The sequence below is a fragment of the Lemur catta genome, chromosome 11 (genome assembly GCF_020740605.2).
Source record: "Lemur catta isolate mLemCat1 chromosome 11, mLemCat1.pri, whole genome shotgun sequence".
In the NCBI taxonomy this organism is placed as follows: domain Eukaryota; kingdom Metazoa; phylum Chordata; class Mammalia; order Primates; family Lemuridae; genus Lemur; species Lemur catta.
In genome coordinates this window covers 91,395,849-91,423,441 of record NC_059138.1, presented here as the reverse complement: position 1 = coordinate 91,423,441, position 27,593 = coordinate 91,395,849, and the positions used below count along the sequence as shown (strand labels likewise).

The 27,593-nt window shown below is 41.4% G+C and overlaps 1 protein-coding gene across 4 annotated transcripts in view; it reads right to left on the bottom strand.

Annotated features, from left to right (window-relative positions):
- The window catches only part of LOC123647677 (ATP-binding cassette sub-family A member 13-like), a 399,770-nt gene that overhangs the window by 158,065 nt on the left and 214,112 nt on the right, over positions 1-27,593 (bottom strand). For 3 of the 4 annotated variants that reach the window (XM_045565332.1, XM_045565334.1, XM_045565335.1), the window contains exons 36-39: positions 24,706-24,955; positions 12,515-12,604; positions 8,195-8,264; positions 1,183-1,301 (exon numbers count right to left, since the gene is read on the bottom strand). In XM_045565332.1, coding sequence (XP_045421288.1) covers positions 1,183-1,301; positions 8,195-8,264; positions 12,515-12,604; positions 24,706-24,955 — 529 coding nt within the window. The remainder of the gene's footprint in view (positions 1-1,182; positions 1,302-8,194; positions 8,265-12,514; positions 12,605-24,705; positions 24,956-27,593) is intronic. The other variant, XM_045565333.1, reaches the window with a different exon arrangement.

The window sequence follows — 27,593 nt, the reverse complement described above, 5'->3', positions numbered from 1 at the left end:
TTTCCACCCACTGTACCAATTACTGTTTTAATTTTCTATTTGCTAGTTTATCTTTTTATGCAGCCCTGTGAATTTTTCCTGGGTGGGAATTATATCTTTTCTCTCCATATCTTGATGGGTTATGTATCTTGCACCTACTAAGCTTCCAAAAAGTAGTTAACATTAGAAATAAAGGCACATTTTAAACTTTGTTTCCCACTCTCTGGATCAATGGGGACTGAAGAACAGTCTTCTAGAACAGTGCCCCTACTCTCAGCAAAATTTCAGGCAAGGAATAAGGACACATTCCCAACTGGCTCAATTAAATATATTCATTAATTCAACAGATATTGATTGAGCATCTTTAATGTGCCAGATACTATTGTAAGTTCTTGGCAAACAAGCTCCCCCCTTCTCAAAGCTATCCGTCAGGGATGGGAAAGAAAATCAGAGACTCTAGGACCTGTTTAAAGGCATTCAGAGGTGGGGCAGCCAAAGAGAGGCAGGAAAGCCACACAGGGGCAGGGGAGAGGGTCCTGGGAGGACGAAGACACACTGGCCTGGCACGGCAAGGATGAAAAGGGTACAGTAAAGGACAGTGGGGCATCCCAGGCAACACGGACAGCCTGTGAGAGGCCTTTCTATGTAAAGCAACACAATGCATTTGGGGGACTTAGGAAATTGATGGTGTGGAGAACGTTATCAAGATTTACAGCCCTGAGAGGTACTCACAGCCGTCTGTCTCCCTCATCCAGATTCTCCCCCTCAGGCTCCAGGAAATGCAACATGAAACAAAAGCTTTCCCAAAAATCGCCCAAGAGGAATTTTAGGACACCAGTTTGTACCCAGGTTTCCATACTGGATGCTGACTAGTAGGAGGAATTCTAAAAGCAGGCCATTATTTCACTACGCTGTTAACTCGTCTGCCTTTATTACCCAAAGCAGTCAAACCACTTCCGGCTCTGGCTCTCCTGCTTCTACCACGGAGGAATCTCAATCTCTAGGATCCCTCCCAGTGCGCACAAGACTGAAAGTCAGCAGTGGGGGATCTCACGAAGGCCTGCAGCAAGTCTTTGGAATTTTTATGAGCGCCAAGGTTCGTATGAGACTTCTGAGTTTATAAGAACATTAGCATTTGAAACAACAGGTTTTCCAAAGTTCTTCAAAGACAAAGGAAAAGACCCAGCAACAGTTCTGACACACCTTGGTTTTTCTGAGGGCACCAGCAAGTACTCCTCCACGTCCAAGCCTGAGAGGTTCAACAGCGTGTGGCCCAGGCGGCTGGTCAGGTAGGGGGCCCTGGCACTTCTATTTGGGCACTTCTGTAATTGTTTTCAAACAGATGAAATAGAAATTTAGTTATGACCCGCACACTGGTTTACTGACATTACTTTAAACTAAATGTGATTTTTTTCTTGCTTTCAATTTTTAGTAAATTATCTATGGCCTTTTATAGGGTCTGATTTCTAAAATCTCTTTAAGAGTCACCTACATTTGAGAATTATGCTAGAATTCCACCGAGACCTTTGCAGTCAATTATATCTGAGAATTTCGCATTTTTTTCTGTATGTAAGTTTGGGTGGATTTGTAAGAACTAAAAACAGAAATGTGTTTTTCAGTGGGGTGATTCTGCATTTGATGAACCTGAAAGAGAGTCCAGGCAACTAGTGGGAGAGAGATTAATAGGAGAATTCAAAGGTATGTGTTTCTTTCATAAATGTTGAAAGTAGAAATCAAATAGCTCTCCTCCAGTGACTCACTAGAGTGCTAGCACCGGCTCTGAATTATGAAATAATCACTAAACAAGGTAGGAAGTGATAGTTGGCACAACATGAACCCTGGGGCCGCTGGAACCTGCCCAGTGATGCGCCCTCCCCTGCCACAGATGGGATGCAGGCTTAATGTGCTCTGTGTCCATTTCTCAAACAATTCAGGGAAAAATAACATATTAAAATAGGAAATGACTCTGTCTCTGAACCTTTTATTTCAGCTTAGGGAACTTGTTTTCTCATTTGCAACATGGAAATAAAAACAGCCTTACTTAATGCGTGGGTCCAGATATATAAGAAAGTATCATGGCAAATTAAGATGGGCTAATATACATTTAAGGTATTACTTTCAGGTTCTTGATAGAAAAACTTAGAAAAAGACACTATAAAGAATAATTGTTGTAAGTTATTAATATAATTTAGCCAAATTATATTAATATAATTTTAGATTTCACACTCACATGTGAAATCTAAAAAAAAATTGGACTCATATTAATGGAAACAGAGTGAAATGGTGGTTTCCAGAAGCTGGGAGTTGGGGAGATTTTGGTCAAAGGACACAAAATTTCAGTGAGACATGAGGAATGAGTTCAAGAGCTCTCTTATACAGTATGGTGACTACAGTTAATAACAATACATTGCATAACTTTGAAATCGCTTCAGTGTCCTCTCAAACAAATGGTCAGTATGTGAGGTGATGCAGATGTTGAACAGCTTGATTCAGCCATTCCACAATGCATACGTACATCAGAACATGTTGTATACCACAAATATATGTAATTTCTACTTGTCAATCTAAATACACAAATAATAAATAAATAGGTCAAACTCAATCATTTCACTCATAGATGAACATAACAAACCCTTAAAGTGTCCCTGCCTCTAGCATTTCTCTCTCCAACCCCTTTACCTCTGCATCAAAATGTATCTTTCCAAATTGCTGTTTTCATTTAGATGATTCCCTTGGTAAAAAATTCAAATTCTTATCAAGAATTCATGTCTACTACAAAATGTTTTTAGTCTCTTTTTCTAACCCTTATCTGTGTATGTCCCCAAATAGACCCTCTGTACTAAGCTGGATAATGGCCCCACCCTAAAACATCTCTGGAATCTGTAAATGCTACTTTACATGGCAAAGACCTCGTAGGCATGAAGTTACAGATCTTGAGACAGGGAGATTGTGAGGGTGAGTCCTAAGGCCATGTAGCACCAGAGGAGGGAGATTAGATAGAGAGAGAAGGGGAGGAGGCACTGTAACCTTGGAGACAGAGACTGTAGCAAGGTGGCCACAAGCCAAGTACTACCAGGAGCCATCAGAAGCTGGAGGAGGCAAGGTGCAGGTTCCCCGCTGGAGCCTCTGGGGGAAGCACCTTAATTTCATCCCAGTGATACTGATTTCAGACTTCTGGCCTCCAGCACTATATGAAAATAAATTTATGTTTTCTGAAGCCAGCCAGTGTGTGGTAATTTATCACATCAGCCACAGGAAATAAATACATCCTCCATTCACTCTATTTAAAGCCACATTCCTTCCTGATTACATGTCTTTGGTCATAATGTTGCTGTTCTGGTGAGAGCTCAGGCCCTAAAAATTCCTGCATGTTCTTCAGAGCTAGCTCGATTCCTGTTCTCACTGGAGCCTTCTCTAATGGTGTGTCTTCCAAATAACATCTTCACCCTTAGAAGCAGAACTAACCTTGAAACTTTTTTGTGAGTTTGGAGAAAGCCATGGTGTCTCTGAGAAAAATACAAGTGAACATACATATCCTTGACGACCAGGACTTCTGAATAGCATGTATGAATTTAAGGAGAAAGAAACATTTTGCCATCCGACAAAACCCAGTTAACTTGGCTCAACACGATCACTAAAGACAAGAGAACTGGCCTTGGATATGGGCCTTTCTTCCATACTCCTCTGTGTATATCTCCTTTGAGCCATCCTAAAAAGCAACACCCATTCCTTGGGAATGTGATCTGAGAGAGCAAAATACTCTTTACCAACTAAGATAGACGCTAAGGTTAAGGAAACAAAAGTGACCTACATGCCAAGAGTTCAGGACTCAGCTGGTATGGGAACTTCCTCAATTCCTACGCACCTTTGTTAACTCCCTAACAATAGGAGCTACGGGGCAAATTGTCAGACCCTTCCTAACTCTGATGTACAACCCAGACCACTACAGCTCTGATTGCAGAGGGCTGGCCTTACAACCAGTCTTTCCTGACAAGCAGCTACTGACCTGAAGCCAGTTTCAGACGCTTAGAGAGACTGCTCACAAACGGTCTTTGTGTCACATAGTTCACCTTTCCATGCAAAGAGCAAAAATTCTACCTCATTTTAATGCTAAAACCACACCCCAAAGTGAACATATATGTTTACCCATTGTATATGCAGTTGACTTCCTTCATAAATGTGTATAGCTTTTCCCCAAAACCTGCTGGATGTGCATGACTGTGTAATACAGACCCGTGAGGCATAAACCCAAACTGCCCTTTCCCTCTTGGAGGAGAGAGCACCTTTGGTCCATGCCAGGGACTACGTCTTCATGGTTTGCAAACTGATATCACCAACGAAGCTTTCCTTTCTACTAATTAGCCATCCTGGTGGTCTTTGGGATGACAGGAATTCCATTAATGCCACCTCAACTCCCTCTCTCCCAAGGTTCTCTGATTTCTAATGTGCGACCCAGCATTTCTCAAAATGCATCGCAAAAAACACAGGTGCCACAAAAAGGAAGGACTATTTAGATAAAATTTGCAGAAAATGCTGCATCTCCTGCACCCCACTGTCAACTCAAGTGTAAGTACATATCAGATAATAGCTTCTTAGAGGAGCTATAGCAGAGAGATCTGTTCAATACTGCTTTATCCAAGATTTATGAAACTTATTTTGCTATGGAACTTTTTCATGTGAAACTTTTCTTTCCTCACATAGACATCACTGAAGTCTTACAGTTCATGTGAGTTGGAGTGAATTTAAGGACATAAATATCAGCTATTCTAATATTTATTAATTCATTCCTTTACCACTGGTACGCAGTCTAATTCTGACAGACTTCAGGTAGCTAGTAATAAAAGCTACTGGAATAATAGATCAATTCAATCAAGGCTAGAGAACAGAGCACAGAGTAAAAACTTAGAGATTTTGTGTCTGATGGGGTACAGAAAACAACTGCCAAAACACGGCTTTGAGCATGCTGAGTACTTCCGTAAATCGAAAAGCCTCATAACTAAGGCCCAGAGACAAGGTCCCTCTACCCTCTTCTGATTCCCCCCAAGCCTCAAGCTCAGGGAGACTCTCTTTGGAATTCCTTATGCAACCAATAAAGTTTCTTACCAAGAGAAATACAAATGTCTTCTGTCCCCTCCCTGAAATCTCGTATCTATTTCAGAAGAGAAGGCTCAAGAAATGCAACCACACTTGGATGGACTTTTCACAAGATAAGGCCTGCCTCTGGGGCTCATTCAAATCCCAAAGAGAATAATTTACAAGTTAACTTCTGTCTCCCTGTCCATTCATTCTGCTTAGTAATCCATTCCTGCTCCTCAAAAGAACTGTGTACATTCTCCATCTCCTCCTTCCCCTATGGAAAGAGCATATAAGCTTCTGTACTCCTAGGAGAGGTTGGGATAATCCCTCTGTGATTCTCTCCGCACACACGTTAATAAATTCGTATGTTTTTCCCCTATTAATCTGCCTTTTGTCAGTTGATTTTCAGAGGAGAACTTTCAGAGTAGAAGTTTGTCCTTTGCCCCTATGATGAGTAAATGGAAAAAAACAAGACAGGGAAAAAAAAAAAAAAAACAATAATTGTGTCCCACAAGAACTTGAGCAAAAGATAGCTGTGTTAATGGAAAAAAAAAAAAAATCTGTTAAGCAATTTTAAAGAGATTTACTATGAGCCAAATTTGAGGATCACGACCCAGAGCCACGCCCAAGAAGCCTTGAGCAAGTCGACTCGGTGTGGCTGGGTTACAGTTTGGTTTTCTACATTTCAGGGAGACTGGGGTTACAGGTAAAGTCATAAATTAATATGTAGGAGGCATATATTGGTTTGGTCCAAAAAGGTGGGCCATCTTGAAGCAGGGCCTTACAGGTTATATAGGTGGGTTTAAAGATTCTTTGGCTTGTAATTGGTTAAAGACAAGAAGCTTTGTCTAAAGGCTTGGAATGTTTTAACATAAGGAGCTGTTTACCAGAGATAAGCCACCAACATAGATATGTTGTATAAATTGAGGTCCTGCAGGTTTGTCTTGCATGGCCTTAGGCTTGTTAATGGGTTACAAAGGATGTCCCCAAGAAGGGAGAGGGGCATGATGAGGCAGGTCTGACCTCCCTCCTCCTGGCAGGCAATTTAGTTTTAGGATATCCCTTTGGCCACTAGGGGGTCCATTCAGTCAGCCGGTGGTGGGGTCAGCCTTAAAATGTTATTTTAGTTCACAGCGGGTCACTGCAAGGGAGTACCAAAGACAGCAGAGCTTATTGACAGCCGAGGTGACAAGGGAAACATGCAGAATTCCTTAGTTCTCCCGGGTCAGCCAGCACCTTGAGTGCCTGTTATGGTGCTGTGTCATCACTCTCCCTCACGTGTGTGCCTTCTGCCTAAGAGAAGAAAGCAGACTAGGTCCTCCAAACCCAGCTTTCTAAAGTCACTAACCTGTGAGAAAGAAAAGAAGCTTCTTACCTGAGAATTCAAGCCCCCTTTAAACGATCAGGCCCAGAGAGGCACTGCAACGAGACAGCAGTCACATCGCACGGCCCTGGGACTGGGTAGCCATCCTGAAGCTGCCTGCTATGTGGACTCTAGACTGTCACCACCGATAGCTGTAAATTAACCTAACGACGCCATATCCTGGCTGCCAAAACTCCTGCCCTGTAGTTCAGAGATGCATAACCAATCACTAATCAATGTTATTTCTGTAAACCTGTAAGAATTCCTGAAAAGCAACTTTTGTAATCAATCCTTTCCTGATTCATCCTTTTTTTCTTTAAAAACTCAAGCCTCTCCTTTGTTCTCTGAAGCACTTCCCAAGACAACTGGGAAGTGTGTCCCGGCTGCAGTCTTCAACCTTGGCCCAAATAAACTCTCTACCTATATGAATTTGCTCAGTTTCTTCCTTTAGGTCGACAACTATTAAGAGCAATACATTCCACGCCCACTAAATAGAAAGACCCTGTAAACATGTTCTCCATGTGGACATTTCCTTTATAGATGCTCAATTAACATAAAACAAGAATTTTTTCTTCTCTTTTCCTGTAAATTAGGATTGCTGCACTAGCTTGTTGATTGTGGATAACAGGTCCATGCCTTTTATTAATTAGCTTTTGATATTCCTCTGAAACGAGTTCCAATTAGTTTTCTAAATAGATTTCAATTCGTTCTCCCTCACAGACTAGACAGCAATGGCCCTCACCTCAGTAGTGGTAAAGGCACCTATATTAAAGTAACGTAAGGCAAAAAGCAAGAATTGTGGTCAAAGTCTGATTTCTACAGAGGTGTGGCCACAGCTAAAAGTTAACCGGCCATTGTTTCCCAGCTTGCCTTCCTATAACTGCTTACTGCTTAAGAGTCATGTATCCCTGACTGATGTGACATTTGTGACTTTCCAGTTGCTCCTGTAGGTAACAATACTATTGTAAAACCTAAGACTGATCTTTGAGATGTCTTCCAGACTCTGCATTCAGGGGGACCAAGTGATATCAACCGGACCAGTGGCCATGTGTGGGAACTAATTCAAGAAGAACTCTCTCGGCAAAGAAGACAAATTTTGCTTCCCAACCCTATGAGTTCATCCCCAGCCAATTAGCAAACCCAATTCCCTAGCCCTTTATTTACCAAACTGTCTTTAAAAAGCTTAGCCCTAAAATTTTCAGGGAGGCTGATTTGAGATACTTCTCCCATCTTCTTGCTCAGCATCCTGCAGTACTAAATACTGCAGGTATCTCAGTGTATTGGCTTCCTCCTGGGCATCAGGCAAGGAATCTGATTGGGCAGTAACAGTGGCACACCTGCTTCCATCTGTTTTTGTGTTAATTAACCGTAGTTAGAGTCAAGTGGTATCTTAGCTCTTAATATCTACTCAAATAAAAATAGGACAAGAGCCTTGAGGTCATCCTGCCTTGAAATTTGGGGAAATTTTCTTCCAAAGGGCAGTTCTAGCTTCCTTATCATTAATTGAAGAGGATTCGTTTGCTTAATGAATGCCAATTCAGGTGTTAATGATCAAAGGCAGTAGGCAGTAAGTGAGAACACCACCAGTCTGTACAGTGTCCATGCTGTATAAATGTTCATTTCCTGTGATGAAACTTCCCAGAAATAGCTAACCTAGGGAACCAAAAAGTCATAGCAACTCAGTTAACAAAAATGAAGACTTTATAGATGGAATAAAATCATTTTTGTCACTTGAGGTTTAGATCTTAAAAAATCAAAAATGCTGCAGAAATGTACCAGGCAGCCACAGGAATCCTGGAATTCCAGGTGAGAAAAAGGATCCATGTGCCAGCATGAAGAATTCTTCCTAAAAAACAAAAGAGAGAACTGGAATGATCTTTCAGATTACAAAGCTCTTGTATTTCCATAAAAGAGAGTTCCATCAAACTAGAACAGAGTTCACAAGATAATCACCTCCTACTGCCAACAAGGCAGAGCTCTTACATTTGTTTTCACAGCTTGAGCTCTTAATCTGATGACAATGTTTTATTACAATGCCAGTATTTCATTGTGTCACATGATGCTCACTTGTCTCACTGTACTGAATGTACCACTAGGGTTCCCTGCAACTTTCACGGGGTGGGGCTGGGCTCACAGTGAGTCCTGGTCCTAGTCTCAAAACCAGGTAGCAAGAAGCAATTAACAAATACAGTGAGCTGCTAATTCCTTTCCGTGGCATGACACATTTTAACTTAATCATCATTTAAAGAAAAACAATTATTAAGTTTCCATTTTGAAGAAAGCTTGTGCAACAAGCTTTTAGCTTGCAACAGCTGGCATTTGTACCTGTGGTTTTAAACCCTTTTTTATTCCAGAGTTCTCCTACAGCTTTTGTTTTTTTCTTTGTGAGTCCCTTACCTTAAAAACACTTTTTCTAATATTTTTAAATCAAAATTTGCTTTAGTAATGATAATCATTCTTAATTACTCAAAAATTGGAAAAGAAGGCAGGAAACTAACATTTCTGAATTATAAGCACCAGCTAGATATATTTACCATAATCCTAATTAGCCCTACTTTTTGGAAGAACAAGTAGGGTCCTCAGAATTGAAGCAGCTGCCAAGATCACGCTGCAGAAGGACGGGCCGCCAAGCTCCAAGCTGGGGCTCTGTGCTCCAAGTGTGCTGCTCCAATGAGAAACAGCCAGGGTGACAACACTGAGTTGACAGAGTCCAGGCCAAGGGAAAAGAAACTTGCTGTATCTATTAACCAGGTTGCAAAGTACAATTTCCATGTAATTTTTGAAATATCAAAAATAATTTACAGACTTCCCCACTACTACTTTCTTGACTGAATAGCTTATGGGGACTCCAGTTTGCAACTTAAAAGTTTACATGGAAACAATACCTAAGGGAGTTATGTATTTAATCAGAGTACTGCATCGAGAAGTACGTTTTTACTTCAACTCAGCTGGCTCTTATTCCTTCGAATGCTTGCCTTATGACAGTTAGCAAGTGTTTATAATTTAATAAACAACTTCAAAAAGTTAGTTCTTTTTTTCTTTTCCCAATCCTTCCTTGTTCTTCCCCTAGCTCTCTTTTATAGAGTAAAAATACGTGACTATGAGAGTTGCACAGCAATCCCTGACAGTTCTGAACACATTTTGATTTTCTGAGCACCTCTCAGCCCCCAACAAGTTCGTGTTCAAACAGATGCACTAAGAAGCTGTGTGAGCCTTCTTAAAGGGCACAGACGGGATGGTATGTGGGCAATTAGATGTTTCTACATAAATTTCCTTCCAGATTTTAGGAGTCTAAACACACACTTTGACTTAGCAAAGCATTTCCCTACAGTGGTCTCTAGGACTGCACTGCAGTGATGCCCTTCCAGAATAAATGTCCTGTATGGGGTCACTTGGTTCTTGGGGTTCGGGCATGGTGGGTTAAATAGGTCTCTCTACTGAAGGGCTGCCTGGGGTTTTTAATAGTCTAACGTGCATTTTAACTCTTGAAGAGACAGACAGAATCTCTAAGGACCCACTCTCTTTTGAGATTTTTAAGACAGTCAATTTCTGAGGTAGGAACTTGCCTAAAGAGAACAAAAGCTGTCCACGAGGGACACCTGTGGCTTGAGGCGAGCGTTGTCCTTTCTACAGAGCTGGGAGCACACCGATGCAAACACGGCACGCAGAGGCTCAGGAAGTGGCCCGGGTCACACAGCCAATGAGAAGTGGCAGCGAGATTTGCATTCGCACAGCCTGGTCCCTGAGGTGTGTTCTCCACCCCTCTGTCACAACGCCTGGTACACACATTCTTCTGTACTTCTGACCCTTGACCTCAACTTTCATCTTCACAGTCCCCTCAGAGGCAATCTGTCACCAGCCGTGTCAGGCTCCAGGGATCTCACTTCCTGAGGCAACGAGCCTCCAAGATTTTCCTAAGCATCGGAAATATGAAATCGCTGCAATCTAATCATGACCCTGTTTTTTTATTAAGTTATGAAAATAATTCTTATACATTTCCCCACTTGGCTTTTTCAGTTTGATAGAAATATAAGATGTGATAATTACCACTTCTGTTTTGTATTAAATCCTTAATGAGAATGGGTGGGTAAAGTGACCATTTTGCCTTGGAAAAAGTAGGGGCATTCACCCACTGGAGTGCCACTAGATATAAGCCTTGTAAAATGAAACTAAATGTGTAAATCTACAGTCAGCTTCTGAAAGTTGACAACTTTAGCACATTTTAAAATAAATTATGCATTGCCCACTATTATGAGAAAACTTTTATTTTAGGTCAGATTTATACCAAAGTGGATTTTTCTGAAGCTCTTTACTGTCTTCTGCATGGTAGGGAGGTAGAGGTCAGAAGTTCAACACAACAAGTATCTCAACAGAAAAACAACCTAGCAGTAGAATCTAAGCTATTATTTTAAATGTTTCCCCTAATTAATAATCAAGTGATTGCTTGAGTCTGCCAGGAAGGTAAAATATAGACATCATTGAATTCAATAATATTTTACACTTACATAAGGAAATCTACTTATTTTAAATATAACTTTTTGCTTTGATTGGGGCCCTAGCGAAGCAAGCCCTGTGTGTGTAATATGGACATAAAGTAGTGCTAACATAAGTATTTCTAGCATCCTTGCATGCACCAGCCACCCCACCCCACCTTTTGTTACACTGACAAAAGTGTAACAAAGTGGGTAGAAATTGTTACAAAATAGGAATGAGTTAAGGCTAGATTAGGTGGTCACAAAGAAAAGGGAGAACATGAAAACATAAATCCAGGAAGGCAGAAGAAAAGACAGAGAACAGCAGTGAGGTTGAGCTGCATTGGCCTGTATGCAGTAGCTTGGGGGACAGAGGGAGGAGGGGTGGGGATCTTGGGGGGGGGCACTGCCACCTGTGTAAAAGGAAAGAGAAGTAAAATAGATGTCCAACAGAATTTTGAATATGTTTGCTGTCCTTTAATCATTGATTCCATCTTTTCCCCCCTCCTTGAGAGACGAGATAAAAGAACTTTCTTGTGCTAACTGGTCTTTCTTTGATGCAGTGTTGGGCCAGGACTGGACCACGTGGGTCCCTGGGTTACATTTCAATTTCTCTAAGATAGATGTATTTCACATTCTGTGTGTTTCCTTAGAGGGGAGGGAAATAAAAACATCACCATTGAAACCTTAGTTAAATAAATTACTTTGTTTTTTAAGAGACGACAGGAGTAAAGCAACATAATTAATTTTCTATTAATTCTTCCTTACTGAGACCATTAATAGTCTCAAACTACTCTCAAACTAATTGCCAACATGACTAATGGGCAAAATATGTCATCACAAATTAGAAAACTTATTGCCACTATTGGATTATTGTCTGGATTTTTAAATTTATTACTTAAAAACATACATTTCTGGCACTTAACATACCATTATGGTTTTTATCACTTGCTTCATTTGCTCTACTGAGGACTGTAAATTCCTTGAGACCAGGGCCATATTCTTTATTAGTCTTGGTTCATGCAGCAGCACTTAATTTATAGTAGACCCTCAATAAGTAACAGTTGAGCAAAATAAGAGGGAAAGAACTGTTTATGAAGAAAGGCATGATTTATCAAGTTTCCACAGAAAAGTCATCACTATAATCACTTTAAACCCTTGAAAAATAATTTTCAAAGTAATTCACCCCACATTGGTGTGCAGTACTGACCTTTAATTCTCTTAAGTTAAAAAAAAGTAATTAATTTTTTCATATATACAAGTTTTTTCTTAAAGTAAATAATAGTTAATATACAATTCATACTTAATTGCTACTTCATTCTTTTTAGCTTTGAGCTTGATTAAGCAAATTGAATGCTGTTAATTTTTAATAATTTTGCAACAAAATAAAGCATGTGTCTATAAAAGGAAAAAATGGGAAATTATGTAGCTTATTTCAGGTTATTTTTGTATGTTGATACCCATTAGGCCTGTTCAGTATGAAACTACTCATTAGGCTAATATTCATTTCATGTAATATAATGTTCCAACATGAAATGACCAATCCTGGAGAAAAACAGTGCTCCCAGGCTACAGTGTTACTAGTTGGAAGTCTTTAGTTTTGCAGAGGGCATATGATACTTACAGATCTGTGTTTAAATCAGCACAGAGCAGATCCTGATCTCTAAATTTCCGCAGAAGCACATGGGTGAGGTCCATGTCATCGTTCTCACTGCTGTTCATTATAAGACAAAGAAAATAAAGTGAGATTACTAGTAGCTTCCAAATGAGAACATAAAACCAGATTCTGACCTCACATTGTGCCGTAGTCAAGCTGATCCAAGTAAATGATTCCTAGTAACATGGATAAAGGTATTTTTCTGCTGTTTTTACAGTAAAGCCAAACAAGCAATAAAATTTGAAAGTGTATTAAAAGCAGAGTCTTGTTATTACAGATTCGCATTTTTATATACTTGCTTTCACAGTATATTATTTTCTCATCTTTTCATTCAATATTAAAACGTGTAACCATTTTTCATATATTTACATGGTTTTTAAAAACAAATTTTAAAGGCTGAATAATCTTACATCACATTAATATATCAAAACCTATAAAACTATACTCTCAATGTTGGGGCTCTGGATTGGTCTGAATATTTGTTCTGTTACATAGCCTGGCAGTAAAACAGCTTCTTATATTATATTGTTTGGTTTCTATATGTGAACTATATTGAACTACATTTTCTTATAAGAGGTCTTCAACACAGAATCCTATGTGTGCTTTAAGTACACATTGAATTATGGTATTTATTTTACTGGCATAAGTCTTGGAAGTTTATTAATAGTTCAAACAGCTTTACTGAAAACCAAGGCCACCAACACTGAATTTCTTTACTGAAAACGCCATCAGCAAAAATCACAGTATTCATGTAGCTCTGGGGGAGGTGCAGAAACAAACTCTATATTAAATTTTGCACATCAATTTTAAGAAACATCTTGACTTGAGAAAAGGTGGAAGAAAAGAAATCTTAAACTTCTCTAAATTGGACTGAATGAGAGTGGGGGCTCATTTCAATTAATTAAAATTTTAAATTAGAGTATTTAGAAAAATATATACATTTATTACTTTCCAGAATTTGCACTGTGTTATTTACAAAATTCTTTTCCAGTAGATATCTTTGGGAACACGTGTCTCAAAAATAAAGAAGGATTGTGCATAATTAGCCTTATAAACTACTTATATGTACATGGTGACCTCAATTCTTTTTGGAAAGAATTACTATAAAGATTAACAAATGTACATAAATGGTTCCTTTTAAAAAACTTATAACATTAGCTTCTTTTAAGAACTGTAAGTATTACCAGAGGTTAGAAGAGCAACAGAGGGCAGGATAAAGAGAGGTTGGTTAATGGGTACAAATATATAGTTAAACAGAAGGAATAAGTTCTAGTGTTCAATAGCACAGTAGGGTGATGACTATAGTTAACAACAATTTATTGTATATCGCAAAATAGTGAGAAGATTTTAAATGTTCCTAACACTAAGAAATGATACATGTTTGAGGTGATGGATGTCCTAAATACCCTGATTTGATCCTTACACATTGTATCCATGTATCAAAATATCATATGGACCCCATAAATATGTATAATTATTATGTTTCAATAAAAAGTAAAAAAAAAAAGGGAAAAAAGGAATGTAAGCAACCTAAAGTAGTCTTTAAGCATTGATTTTTCTAATTAAATTTTTTGTCCACGGACAGTAAAAAGTTGACTCCCAAATTCCTTTCTGAATTGCTATGAGCATTCACATATGGGGAGTTCTGAGTTACTGAGGCTTACTGCACCCCCACATCCTGCAGTACAAATGTAAGCCCAGGATGAGAAGAAACTTTCATACTTGTGCAGTGCAACTCTACATATTAATGGGAACTTTACAGATTCCCAATTTCCCTGATTCCCTCAGTGAGCTCTCTAACACACCAATTTGACGTTTTCTCTGCCCAAAATGTATCAACGACTCCGTATTGCCTATATGCCTTGAAATAGTATTGAAATCCCTCCACAGTCTTTGGGCCTTGATATCCTCAGCCCTGTTGGACATGCTCTTCCAGAAGGCAGCGCCCAGCCCAGCCCAGCCAGGCCCAGCTGAACCACTTCCACACTGGGCGGATTTTCTTTGAGGATGCTGATCCTCTGATGGACTCGCTATGCCCCGCTTCCTGGATACTTGCTCGGGAGGCGCTGGCACACTGATGCCACCTGAGCCCTCCCGCCTCCTCTTCTCTACTGGTTCTGCCCAGTGGCCCTGACACACACCTCCACTGGACTTTAACTGTGGGTTTCTCATTACCAGAACAAAATAATCCTCCAGAGAAAGGGCACATGCTTATAACCATAGTTGGAGCCCAGCAGGTTCTCAAAAATAATTTGCTGAACATACTGTGATATGCACTGAAATCATCGACCTAATCCTGCATCTCTATCCAATTATTGCACTTCCCTAAATCTGAGCTTCTCTGAGTTCTTACCATTCAAACAAGAACAAAATTTAACATAAAAGAAACTGAAACTCATCATACCAAATTAGTATTATATTCTGAGGACAATTGGTTTTCAGAGCAGTAACTCTGCATAAACTTAGAATACAAACACCTCTGTAGCATCCAAACCCAGAAAGAAATAGCTGTTTATAGGAAAACACTATCTTCCCCTCTGCATTATATACAATAAAGATTTTTAAATAATCAGTTTCTTTACAACTGGCCTAATGTGATTCCCTACAGCTATGGCCAGAAATACACAATGGCAGAACATGCTGAAATTTACAACAAAGTTATGTCTCATAAGTAGACAGTGTGAGCTCTGTATAAACAGCCTTCAGGGTTCTAACAAATAATGAAACATTTTTATAAGGAAAGGGATATACTTTCTGCTCAAATGTGGCTTATGTAAAAGGAAACTGTTATTTGTGGCATCTTTGGAAATACTCTAGACTTCTCCCCTATGACCCATTAATCCAAGAACAAATATGAAAGCTGAAAATATTTTTCTGAAAAGATATTTGATCCATAAAGCAGTTTACCTGCAATAATTACTAATAACAAGTTTAAAAGTTAAGGTTTATTTTTTATTACCTTTTTATTAGGTCTAGAGCTCACCATTTAAAAAAAAACACAAAACCTTGTTTTAAAGTATTTCCTTGCTATAAAATTCAAATACTTGTTCCTAAACTATCCCTCTTTGGTTGCCTTTACACTCTTGGTTATATTTTTAAATAAATCTCAATATTAGAAGCATTTGACATCTGTCCTTACCAGACAACTAGAAATTGAAAATTTCTGCTTAATTGTGATTCCTGAGGCAGTTAATAAATGGGGTGATTTTCTCTCTTGAAATCATTATTTCTCAAAATTTAATGGGCACAGGAGTGACTCAAGGAACTTGGCTGAACAAACGCATACTCCTGAGCACCATCCCCAAGGGTCATCCTGGTTAACAAAAGCCCCCTGTGATTCTGATTCAGATGAAGATCAAACCAACCCTGAGAAGCACTGGGGCTTCCGGGAAGACCCGCATTCTCTCTCCTTCCTTCCCTATCCTCCCAGCTCCAACCTTTCTACCCTTCCTGTTCCAATCAGCTTCTGGTGCTGAACATCTGATTGCAGGTGAGGTGTTAGGCTCTAGGGAGTTACCACTGGCAGAGCTGACTCAAGGCTGTCCTTCCTGTAGGCCAGGCAACAAATGTATGCAATTGGAAGACCAGGAGCAGAGTGTCCAGAGGTGATGACCAAAAAGGACCCACCTTGGGAAGTGCTACCCTCAGAGATCTGCAAATCCCCAGGTAAGATTGACCTCAGCACCCCCGGTCTCACTGGCCCCTAGTAGTCAAGAAAAAGCTTAATTGAATGGGCTGATGCCTTCCTATTCCTAAGTCTGGGAAAGTGTAGGAAATGGGGAATTGGAGAAAGCACTGGCAGCGCCCGCTGCTCCACGGAGGTGGAATGGGCTTGGGTTCCCCTTTCTCAGAGCTGTCTCAGGTGACAGGCAACGTCCTTGTCTGATCCGACAAAACAGCAATAGCAATCACACATCCCAGGGGTCTCGGAAACCAGAGAAAAACTAAATCAGTACAGATACTTATTGAAAATAAAATCACAGGAGGAATATACACCTTAAACAAAAACAAACAGCTCAGTAATAGTATTTGAGAATCACACTCACAGGACTTTCTGAAACCAGCAGTGGTTTCCTAAAGATAATATTGAAGATATGAATTGAGTAAGTTGCTGGTCACTGTTTAGATACAACAGAAATAGAACAAACAGAAAACAAGAAGAAGAAGAAAAGAAAAGAGAAAGAAATCCTTAAGGAAAGACAAAGAACTTGAAAGACGGACGTGGGAGACCCGATCATGAGATGTGCTGGGAGTTCCGAGAGGAGGTGAAGGGAAAACAGGTGTGAGGAAGAATTAGATCAATTATAGCAGAAAATTACCCTGAACTGAGAAAAGACCTAAGCCTGCAGGTTTGATGAGGAAACGATGGGGGAAAAATATCCTCTGCTCCAAGGATAAAGACGAAATCTTACATGAGTCCAGAGAGAAAAAGTTACCCACGAGGGAGGAAGAATCAGAGGGTCTGCTCCACATCATACTTCATGCCCAGAAGCTACAAAAATAAGCCCAATTATGTCACTGCCCAGATTTTAAAACTTCCTAATGCCTCCCGCATTCTGTTTGCAGAATACTGTCTCTTCTACTTAGACTCTTACAGCACGTGTCAGAAAGCACAAAGACTTTGGCGGATTACCTTCATTACTCCTCACATTTATTCACATTTCTTCCTCTAGAGAGAGAAGGGGAGAGGAAACTTGCTCTTTAATATGGCTGGGGAACACCTATTCAACTCTGAAGATTCAGCCCAGGGGCCACAGTCTTAAATAACCTTCCTTGACACCCCAAAATGGATTCTCCCAACCAGCTAAGTTGCAGCCCTGCACCCCGTGTCTGCCTCTCTCAGCATTTCTAACACCTGCCCCCGTCTGTTTCTAGAGTTATTCTTCCCACCTGACTGTAAACTTTTTGAGGGTAAGACTTGGGTCTTTGTACATGTTTGTGGAATGAGAAATAGAGCCAGAATGCCTGAACTGTATTCTTTTTTGTTTGTTTTTGCTTTGTTTTTGTTTTGTTGTTGTTGTTGTTTGAGACAGGATATCACTCCGTGGCCTGGGCTAGAGTACAGTGGTATCCTCATAGCTCACTGTAACCTCAAACTCCTGGGCTCAAGTGATCCCCCTGCCTCAGTCTCCTGAGTAGCTGGGACTACAGGTGCTCACCACCATGCCTGGATAATTTTTTTTTTTTTTTTCAGAGATGTGGAGGATCTCACTATGTTTCCCAGGCTGGTATTGAACTCCTGGCCTCAAGCAATCCTCCCCTCAACCTCCCAAAGTGTAAGCCACCATGCCCGGCCCTGAATTGTGTTCTCAGTCCCACTCCTTGTTACTTGTGTCAACTCAGAATGCACTTAACATCTATGAGCTCAGCGTCTTCACAATGAGAATGTTTTCATCAGTGACTCTTTCTCTCTTTTTTAAAAATTTCTTCACACTAAGAGGTAGGACATATTATAGTTCCATACTATCAGCAATTCACAAAGTACTGAATCTCAGCTGGGTTGGGCCATACGACAGTTCATCCAGGGCAGTAAAGTGCATCTTAAATTCAGGGTTGGGTAGAGAGTAAAGGGTATAAATTCACTCATGAGTAAATATTTAAGAATGCCTACTCAGTGCTAGTCTTCGAACCCATGCAACGTTTATATAAGTCAGGCAAACAGACTCAGCTATCTTGTTTGCCACCTATTTTTCCCCACTGGACCGTAAAGTGACCATGGGTGAGTTGAACTGAGAAAGCAGTAGCCATGCCACGACTGGCAGGAAAAATGCTCCTGAGGTATTGAATTGGATATGCAAAGTCATGGCAGAGTTTGGGTGCTCCACGATCTGGACAAAGCCCGGGGTGAGAGCAGACCTCGCAGACAAGGGAAGGACAGCCGGGGCGCGAGGTCTGAAAGGCAGTCAGCGCTTGTGTGTTCCTCTGCCAGGAAAAGCTTTCCACGCGCCTGCAGGTGATTGTCCTGTGCCCCACTCGTCCCATTCAGAGGCACAGATGATCTATTCGCTCCACTCTAATATATACTAAGAATAACAACAACTTTCATTGAGCATTTAATTTCTTACAGAAAACTGCCCAATTTTTTTCCATTCATCATCTCACTGAATTATCAAAAAAAAAAATGAAGTACTGTTACTATCTCATGTGACAGAGAAAGATGTCACATATATAAAAGGAAGTTGTACATATACAGAGAGAAGAATGTCAATAATTGAAGATGTTCACAAGGAATGCTGAGTGATAACTAACATCACTGGAAAATTATCACCATGTGTACATTTGACACATTCCAGTGACCATTTTGCAAAGCATGGTGGGGGTTTTGACACGACAGGAAGCCAGTGAATATATACCAACAATTGCCATTAGTCTTCAGTTAATTTTAATTTCTGTTATCCTTTTGCACACAGCAGAAGGGCATGGTTTTTACAGAATACCAAGTGATTCTACTTTAGGCCAGCGGCCAAGAATTTGGTCAAATTGGGTGGTATTTGATAAGGAAAATGTTGTGGAAAAGAGTTGAATAATTTCCCCTCCAAAATTCATTTCCACCTAGAACTTCAGAATGTGATCGTATTTGGAAATTAAGTCTTTGCAGCATAAGTAGATGAGTTCATAGAGGATTAGAGTGAGCCCCACATCCAGCCTGACTTGTGTCCTTCTAAGAAGAGGGAAATTTGGACAACACAGAGACAGAGAGGCAGAAGGCCACGTAAAGACAGGAGGCTGAGATTGAAATGATGCCACCACAAGCCAAGGCATGCCACAGACTGCCGGAGAGGCAGAGAAAGATCCTCGCCTGCAGGCTTCAAAGAGAGCATAGCCCTGCTGACACCTGGCCTCCCGGAGGTCAGACTTCTGCCTCCAGAACAGTGAGAGAATAAATTTCTGCTAAATAACTCAATTTGTAGTACAGCAGCCCTAGCAGACTAAGACAGGTGGTCACCTTCTGCAGGCAAGCAAACAGGACAGGGACAGGGTGAAGAGCAGGCACTGACTGGCCACCTATGCCCACTGGCCTTTTGGTGGCTCCTAGAGAACAGCTACTGTGACCAGGACTCAGAGTCCTACACTTGCTCCTCTGAGGTCGTTTTCTGGTTGGAGGACTTGGAGATACAGAGAGAGTTCCACGGTGGGAACAAATAACAGGCAGTGGGCCAGGGTCAGGTCCATGTTCCAGGACTCCACAGGTTCTTCCAATGCAGTGAACCTAGTGGTGCAATCGGGTGCATCTCCTCTTGTTAGGACCAGGTGCCCCATCCCAGAAGGTGGGGTCATGAAACAACTAAATATTTTTACTGTGTAGAGACCTATTTTTCCATAGCCCATTTATTTGTCTGCTGCCTGTCCGAGTTAATTTCTGGGAGACTTTTCCTGGTCCATTTTATTCCGATTGATTAATCCACTTTAACAAGTATTTAATGAAAGTAACCATTCCAGACTCTGTGGCAGGCACTAAAGGTACAGGGATGAAGAAGGTATGATCCTTACCCCCAAGGGAGTCTCCCTGCAGGAAAGAAGGCAAGAATCTCCAGCACTAAGTTAAACCACAGTGAGATCCAGGTAGCAATAATAGACATATGGAGAAGAGAACAGTGGCTAACAACTGCTCTGAGCCAGGTTTTGGAAGCATTCCTATTTTGCTAGGAACATGAATGTGTATAAAGTCAGGTGGCACAGAGAACAGGGAGTGGGGAAAGGAAGGTAGTTTCTCATTTCCTTAAACATGGAGAGATGGAGCAACATCGTGTATGACTGTGTCCCTCTGAAGATCAGAGCACGAGGTAGAGGCACCTGGAGGACCTATGGACCATGCTCATATGTGCAGACATCATCCTGGGGCAACAAGCAGCTACATGGAGCTTTGCAGTGGGCCCACAGGGCCTCACCACCTGCAGGTGCTTGGCTGTGTTCACACTGCGCAGCGCAGAGCTGCACAGCCCTCTCCCAGCTTCTCTGGGGCTGCTCTGTGCCGCCTCTGCCCTGAATGGGCTCAGAGGCCCCACCTACCCCCCAAGGCATTTGAGTTGGAGACCATTGGAAACTGAGTCACCAAATCTCCTGGTTTGTTTGGGTCCAAGGAGCACAAAATTCTCTGTGAACAGTGGGGGGTGCTGTCTGCTCACTTCATTCACAGAAGGATCCAGATGGAAGAGAACCTCTTTGGTGCATTTGTTTTGATTTGTGTTCCTAAGAAAATTTATAGTCTGCAAGAAATTTTAAATGTATTTAATGTAGGTATATAACTTCTTTTTCTCAACCGTAAGATTTTAGGAATATGGCGGTGTATTGAGAATTGTCAGAACACTAATAAAATAAGATTTATATGTACTGTCCAGATCAACACAAAGCTAAAGCACCTAATGATTTTTGAAAGCTACATACAGGTCTGAATTATACACCTGTTAACAGGGAGTTGCTCTACAGAGAAAGTAAGGAACTGTAATGGAAACCGTATCTACCTCCAAGGAGATTGCTCAGGGATCAGGAAACGAGGATGTGCCCACATTTGGAGCAGCAAGGATGTGTGCTGGGTGACCATGAGCAGTTGGGCATGTAGGCAGTTGGGAGGAATGTGACAACTGGGAAGCTGGGCCCTTTTGGGAATCATTCCTGTGCTAAGATTCAGACCATGGTGTTCAGATTCAATATACATAAAATAGTCACATCATTTATCACCCTTGCCAGGGCACTTTTGAGAGTGAAAAGGGGCAGGTTTAATACATATGCAGAACAATAGGAGTTGTCTTTGGAGAAACTAGTCAGCCTAAATGAGAGGATTCTGTACACGGAAGAAAAACAGTGAATTTCAACAGGGAGTTCTAAACAAGAGCAGTTAGAGGATAGTCATTCTCTCCCTCACTATTTTGTGTGTTGACTGTCACTACCAACACGCAAGATAATGCAAAAGAACACGAAAACTTTCCATCAATGTGGATGCTCTCTGGTAGCTTATTATTTTTTCCTCATAACTAACTAAACTACTACTCTACTAAAATAAAAATTACAAAAATGTAAGCTTGTTCTTTTCTCTGTAGCCTGAAATTAACAATTAAAAGAGGGGCACGTGCAGCCCTTGATGGAGCAGGTAGCATGTCCTGTTGCAGGTGGGACTCACCTGTAATGAGAAAATAAAGCTCCAGATACGTGAGCTGGTATCTGGGTAACACCGTGAAAAATGGGAACAAACAAATATCCTCCTTTAAAAGAGTTACTCTTACAAATAGAAGAAAAGATTAAAATATCTCTAATTCTCGGACTCAAAATAATTTTGGAGTGCTTTACTGCTGTGAAAAATGAATACTACAAGAGAAGAAAAAATGCTTTCAAATGAAAAACATAATTACCAAATTAATATTGTAAGAGAGAATGTAAATAGCTGTTTGGAGTCAACTGAAAATGGTGTTGGTAAAATAAACACCATGTAGAGAAATTCTCACCAGTCTTAGAAGGAAAGAATGAAGAGGTGAAGTTGGGCATGGGGGAAGCGTGAAGGAGAAGTCAGTTAGAAGCGAGAGTATGGAAATACATTTACATTGCAGATGATGTTTAAAATAGTCTATATATAAAGCAAAAATTTAAATAATAAAAAATATTAATAACTGAAAAAATTCAACTTCAACAGTAATCAAAAAGCTAGTTAAAAAAGCAATGAGATAACAGGTCTGGACTCTCAAAAGTGATAGAGTTTGGAGGTGAGCTTCCTTTCTCCCACAAGGGTAGGAGTTTTGGCCTGCTCTAGTCATAACTGTGTAACTACCACCTGAAATAGTACCTAGCATATAGTAGGTGCACAATAAATATCTGTTGAATAAAAAAATAAACTACTTTATAAGATTTTCAATTGTCACCAATTTATAAGGGAAATTTGGCAATATCTTCCACTAAAATACTGATGCTGTTGCCCCAAAACTTCTAATAGAAATGTACGATAATGAAAATAATTTCACAGTCACATGAATCTAAACAAAGATATTCATATATGGCCGGGCGCAGTGGCTCACGCCGGTAATCCTAGCACTCTGGGAGGCCAAGATGAGTGGATCGTTTGAGCTCAGGAGTTGGAAACCAGCCTGAGCAAGAGTGAGACCCCGTCTCTACTACAATAGAAAGAAATTATCTGGACAACTAAAAATATATACAGAAAAAATTAGCTGGGCATGGTGGTACATGCCTGTAGTCCCAGCTACTTGGGAGGCTGAGGCAGGAGGATTGCTTGAGCCCAGGAGTTTGAGGTTGCTGTGAGCTAGGCTGACACCATAGCACTCTAGCCTGGGCAACAGAGTGAGACTCTATCTTAAAAAAAAAAAAAGATATTTATACAGCATTGCCTATAATAGGGGAAAACACTTAAATAAATATTTAGGTGCCCCCCATATAGAGATTATTTAAATAAATTATGATTTCTTCATGCAACATACTACTGTATACAGACTGTAGTTTGGCTAGTATAGCTTTTACAGATAATATAGTTGTACTGATTTACGAGAATAGATACAAATATATGACTGAGTAAACAAACAAATTACAGAAAGCATTACAGTGTAATCTCATTGTCATAAAAAATACAAATGCATGTAGTTAAAAGCCTTATATATGACATGCAGAAGATTATACATCAATAGGTTTATGGGAAATATCTCTAGCAGGATTACATGTGATTGTTTTTTAATTTCTTTTTTCTTTTTTTTTTTTTGTTAGCCTATGCTTTAATTATTTTCTTCAAGAAATATATTTTATAATTAAAAGGCTCAAAATAGTGACAACCCTTTCATACTTGAGGAGTGTGGCAGAAATCTGAACCTCTAGGAAGAATAAAAGCATTAGTGGGCATTCTTACACATAGGTATGTTCATTTTAAACACTTCTAAAAAGAAGGATGAGAGGAGGCCAATAGAATAGATGACCCCAGAAGATAAGAAAGCCCGTTGAAGAGGGGACACTGGGGACATGGACACAATTCTACAAACAGGGTTGTTGCAGGGATTCTTTGTTTTAGTTAAACCCAAACCCCACAGAGCATAAAGACATCCAGAGGTGAAGTATGATGAACCAAAAGAGAAAGGAACAAACTTAAGAGTTCATAATAGATTTTTCCTTTGTCCCTGTATTTGTTTATATTTAATTCCAAATGACACATCACTGTAAAAGTTACATAAATATTAGCAAGCACTGAGAGACTAGCTGATTCAGCTCATTACTTTAATAAAAATACATATTTGACACAAGCAGGACTGATACTGTCCTCCTAGTCATCCTTAGGATGAAAGGGCAGGCCAGCGAGCTTGTGCAGTCATAAACCAGTACCACTGGGTTGCAATTATCTGCCCCCCACCGCAAATGTGAATAATTACAGCCACCTGGAAAGACAATTGTGCCTGCTCACGGCAATCACGTCTGTCACCACACGCAGGGCAGTGCCCAGCACAGAGCAGGCGCTCGGCGACTGTGAACTACTGTTGACCCTGGGGAGGTGCCAGCCAAGCGCAGGCAATGAGAACTTAGGGGATCGGGTTCCTGTTAGGTTCCCGACCCTATGTCTATGCATCTATAGCACAGAAGTTCTAAGAAGCTCTTGTGTAAATGTGTTTGGTGGCAAAACCCAGACTATTCTGAAAATATTGCAGCAAGTCCTCACCTACACTGGCCAGCGATGTTTACCATCTTGATCCCATTAGCCAAGTCATCGTTTCTCTACAGAGAGGTACGTGCAGTTACAGGCTGTTGTCCCAGAACTGTGGTGGGGGGGGTTGTGAAATGTACATTGTATATACTTTCCAGAATCCTAAAACTTCTGGGCTATATCTGGCCCTTCAACTCCCTGCAGAGGGCCTGCAGGGGAGGGTGTGCCAGCCTCTCCTCGTCAGCCAGTGGCCTGGCGTGCCCTTTCCCGGAGGGGACGTGGCGCCCGTGGGGACCGTCGGGACCGGCGTTTGGAGGCCAGGCCTGCCCCTCCAGCCCTGAGCATCTGCCCTGAGCCAGCCCTGAGCAGAGCAAGAGCTTCTCAAAGGTTCTGCCTGTCAACTCAGACCTCGAAAATAACGAGAACATTTATGTTTGAAATTTTTATTTGAAATTCTCAAAAGTATCAAAGCTATTGCTATTCATAATCTGTCCTGACATACTGTTGTAGTAAAAGGACAAAAAAAGGTTCTTACCTGAAAAAGTAAGTTTCAGCCCGCTGGTAGTGGCCAGGGGTCAGTCTGAGCGGAGGGTAGCGGGTGGCCAGGGGCCGCACCAGGAACAAGCCCATCGCCAGGGCCACGAAGAGGACGGGCAGCAGCAGGCGCCAGAGGGTGCTTTTCCAGGCGCGGCGCGTGTGGCGCAGCCGGGTCACCAGGAGCGCGGCCATCTGTGCGCGCAGCAGCCGGCGGCCACGCATGGGCGGGGGCCTGGCCCGAGAGTCACCTGGGGACGGGGAAACGAGAGCCAGAGGCCGCAGGTCAGCTCAGCACAGACAAGGCCCCCTGGTCTCTTCCTCTAACCTAGAGACGACCCTGCAACAAGTTGTAGCCACAGGAACACCACGCCAGCCACTCCCCATACTGGGTAAGCACTGCTATGGGCCACAAGGACCAAATCTGGGCCTTTGTGTGTCCCTGTTCTGGAAGGTGACAATATGAGATGATGGCACCACATGGCAAGACCAAAGCGTCGGTTGGGCCTTCTCTGATAGTGTTCCTGAAAAGAGAGGGGCAAATTGGAAAGGATGCGGAGGGGTCTGGGGTCTACCCTTCTTGGTTAAAATAAAATTGGGATTCTAGAACAACAAAGATTAAAGAAGAGTAAGAGGTTCTGTTAGCCACTGCTCCTATACACACACACACACACACACACACACACAGACTGAGGGGACCAGGAGGGGCTGTTCGCTCCCCTTGGGACCCAGGGCTGTCCTTCCTCTCCTTCCTCCTCCTGTTCTCCCACCATTCTTTCCCTCTCTGTTCTTAACCCTAGGTGGCCTTTCCTGGGAAAGCCCCGGGTTGTGCGCCTGGCTGCCCTGTGACACATCTCTGCCCCTGCGGCTCTGCCTTCTGTGTGTCTCTGCCAGCACGCAGTCACGCCTCCCTTTCGTACTCTGCAGGACACAGCAGATCTCAGAAAACATCCTCAGTGATCAGAGGAGTCAGCAAGGAAAATTTGAGCATGATGTTGTGCATCATTAATCTATTGGTCATCTCCCCCATGCTCCCTCAACAGTGATCCTTCGGGGATTAGACACACACACACAAAAAAAATCTGTATAAACCTGCTCCAGTTTAGGTCAAACATTCCAAATAAAGCTGTTGAGAGCAATTTTTACGTCCAGCGTGAGGATGAGAAGCCAGGAGCAGAGAGACTCCATGACTGCAGGCTTAAACCGTGTCTAAGGGAAGGACACAGCTCCATCAATCAGCTATGTTGACGGTTTTTCCCAGCAGTTCCCTCTAAAGTACTCCAGAAAATCCAATACAAAGAATTTTACAAGAAAAGAGGTCTTACAAAAGAAATGATGTACCGAACTGATTAATACAAAATAGGAATACAGTTAATAGAAGAGCAGTAAACAAGTTTGAAGACCCAAAAGAAAACACTTTTAAAGAAATTGTACCATTTTTTTTTTTTTTTTTTTTGAGACAGAGTGTCACTTTGTTGCCCGGGCTAGAGTGAGTGCCGTGGCATCAGCCTAGCTCACAGCAACCTCAGACTCCTGGGCTTAAGTGATCCTACTGCCTCAGCCTCCCTAGTAGCTGGGACTACAGGCATGAGCCACCATGCCCGGCTAATTTTTTTGTATATATATTTTTAGTTGGCCAGATAATTTCTTTCTATTTTTAGTAGAGACGGGGTCTCACTCTTGCTCAGGCTGGTCTCGAACTCCTGACCTCGAGCGATCCACCCGCCTCGGCCTCCCAGAGCTAGGATTACAGGCGTGAGCCACCGCGCCCGGCCAGAAATTGTACCATTTTAAAGAGAAATCATTGGTAATAGCATTGAGAACAGAGCTATAGAGGTGTCATTGGGGATAAAGAGGCATATCTGAAATAGCTCCCTCATTTATCTGGGATCTACTGATACATACGTGGAGGCACTGAGCCATTTGGTTTCCGTCCTCAAAAAATGTGTAACACAGTGTTGGGATAAAAATGTAAAGAAATAACCCGACACAGTGTAACAAACCGTTGGGCTAGAGGAGGGCCAAGCTGAAAAACTCAGTACCAAGGAGTGAGTCCCTGGGATGCTGAAGGAAAAAGTGAGAAAACAGGTACAGCACCAGGGACGTTTGGGCAGAATCCTGAAGATCCATTGGAATTTGCAGGCAGACAAGAAAATGTGGATGTTTAAAGATCAGAACAGAAGCTCTAACTAAGCATGGCATATTCTCTGAATAACCATCTGTGTGCAAAGGAGCAGAATGTGGCCCATGCATGTGGCCAGTGGCGGGAGATGAACAGTAAAGGTGGTCAGAAACCAAGCCCTGAAGGGCCCTGGCAGCGATTTTAAGGATTGCAGGATTTGTGCTGGGCTGAAGGCTTCCCAACCCAGGAGTCTCGTGGGTCGAGTCAGAGGATCAGACTTGCATAGCTTAAGGCAAAGGCATCCTTTGTTGCTTGGCAAGTAGAGCTGTAGTCAGGGGGAGGCATTACGTGGTTAAAGCAGTGGTTTTTAAACCAGGCTGCATGTCAGATTAACCTGGGAACTTATAAAAAATGTTCATTATAGGCCCTACCTCAGAAAAAAAATCCCAATCTCCAGGGACTCAGAGATAAAAACATGCTTTTTTATAACTTCCTGGGAGATTGTGCTGCTCAGCTCAGTTATGGAACCACTGATTTAATGTATCATCAATGGTAATTCATATACAGCTCTCATAACGCAGTGATTAAATCAGCTTATGTACAGATGTTGGTGCTAGGAAAAAGATATTATTAAAGTAAATTTAATCTTTTCATCTATATATACCCTTCTTGATAGTTTTATGAGTTTATAATGCGGGGTCACACTAATTCATAATATTAAGTATGCAGACCCATTCGGAGAATTATTTGAGTTATCTAATCAAGCT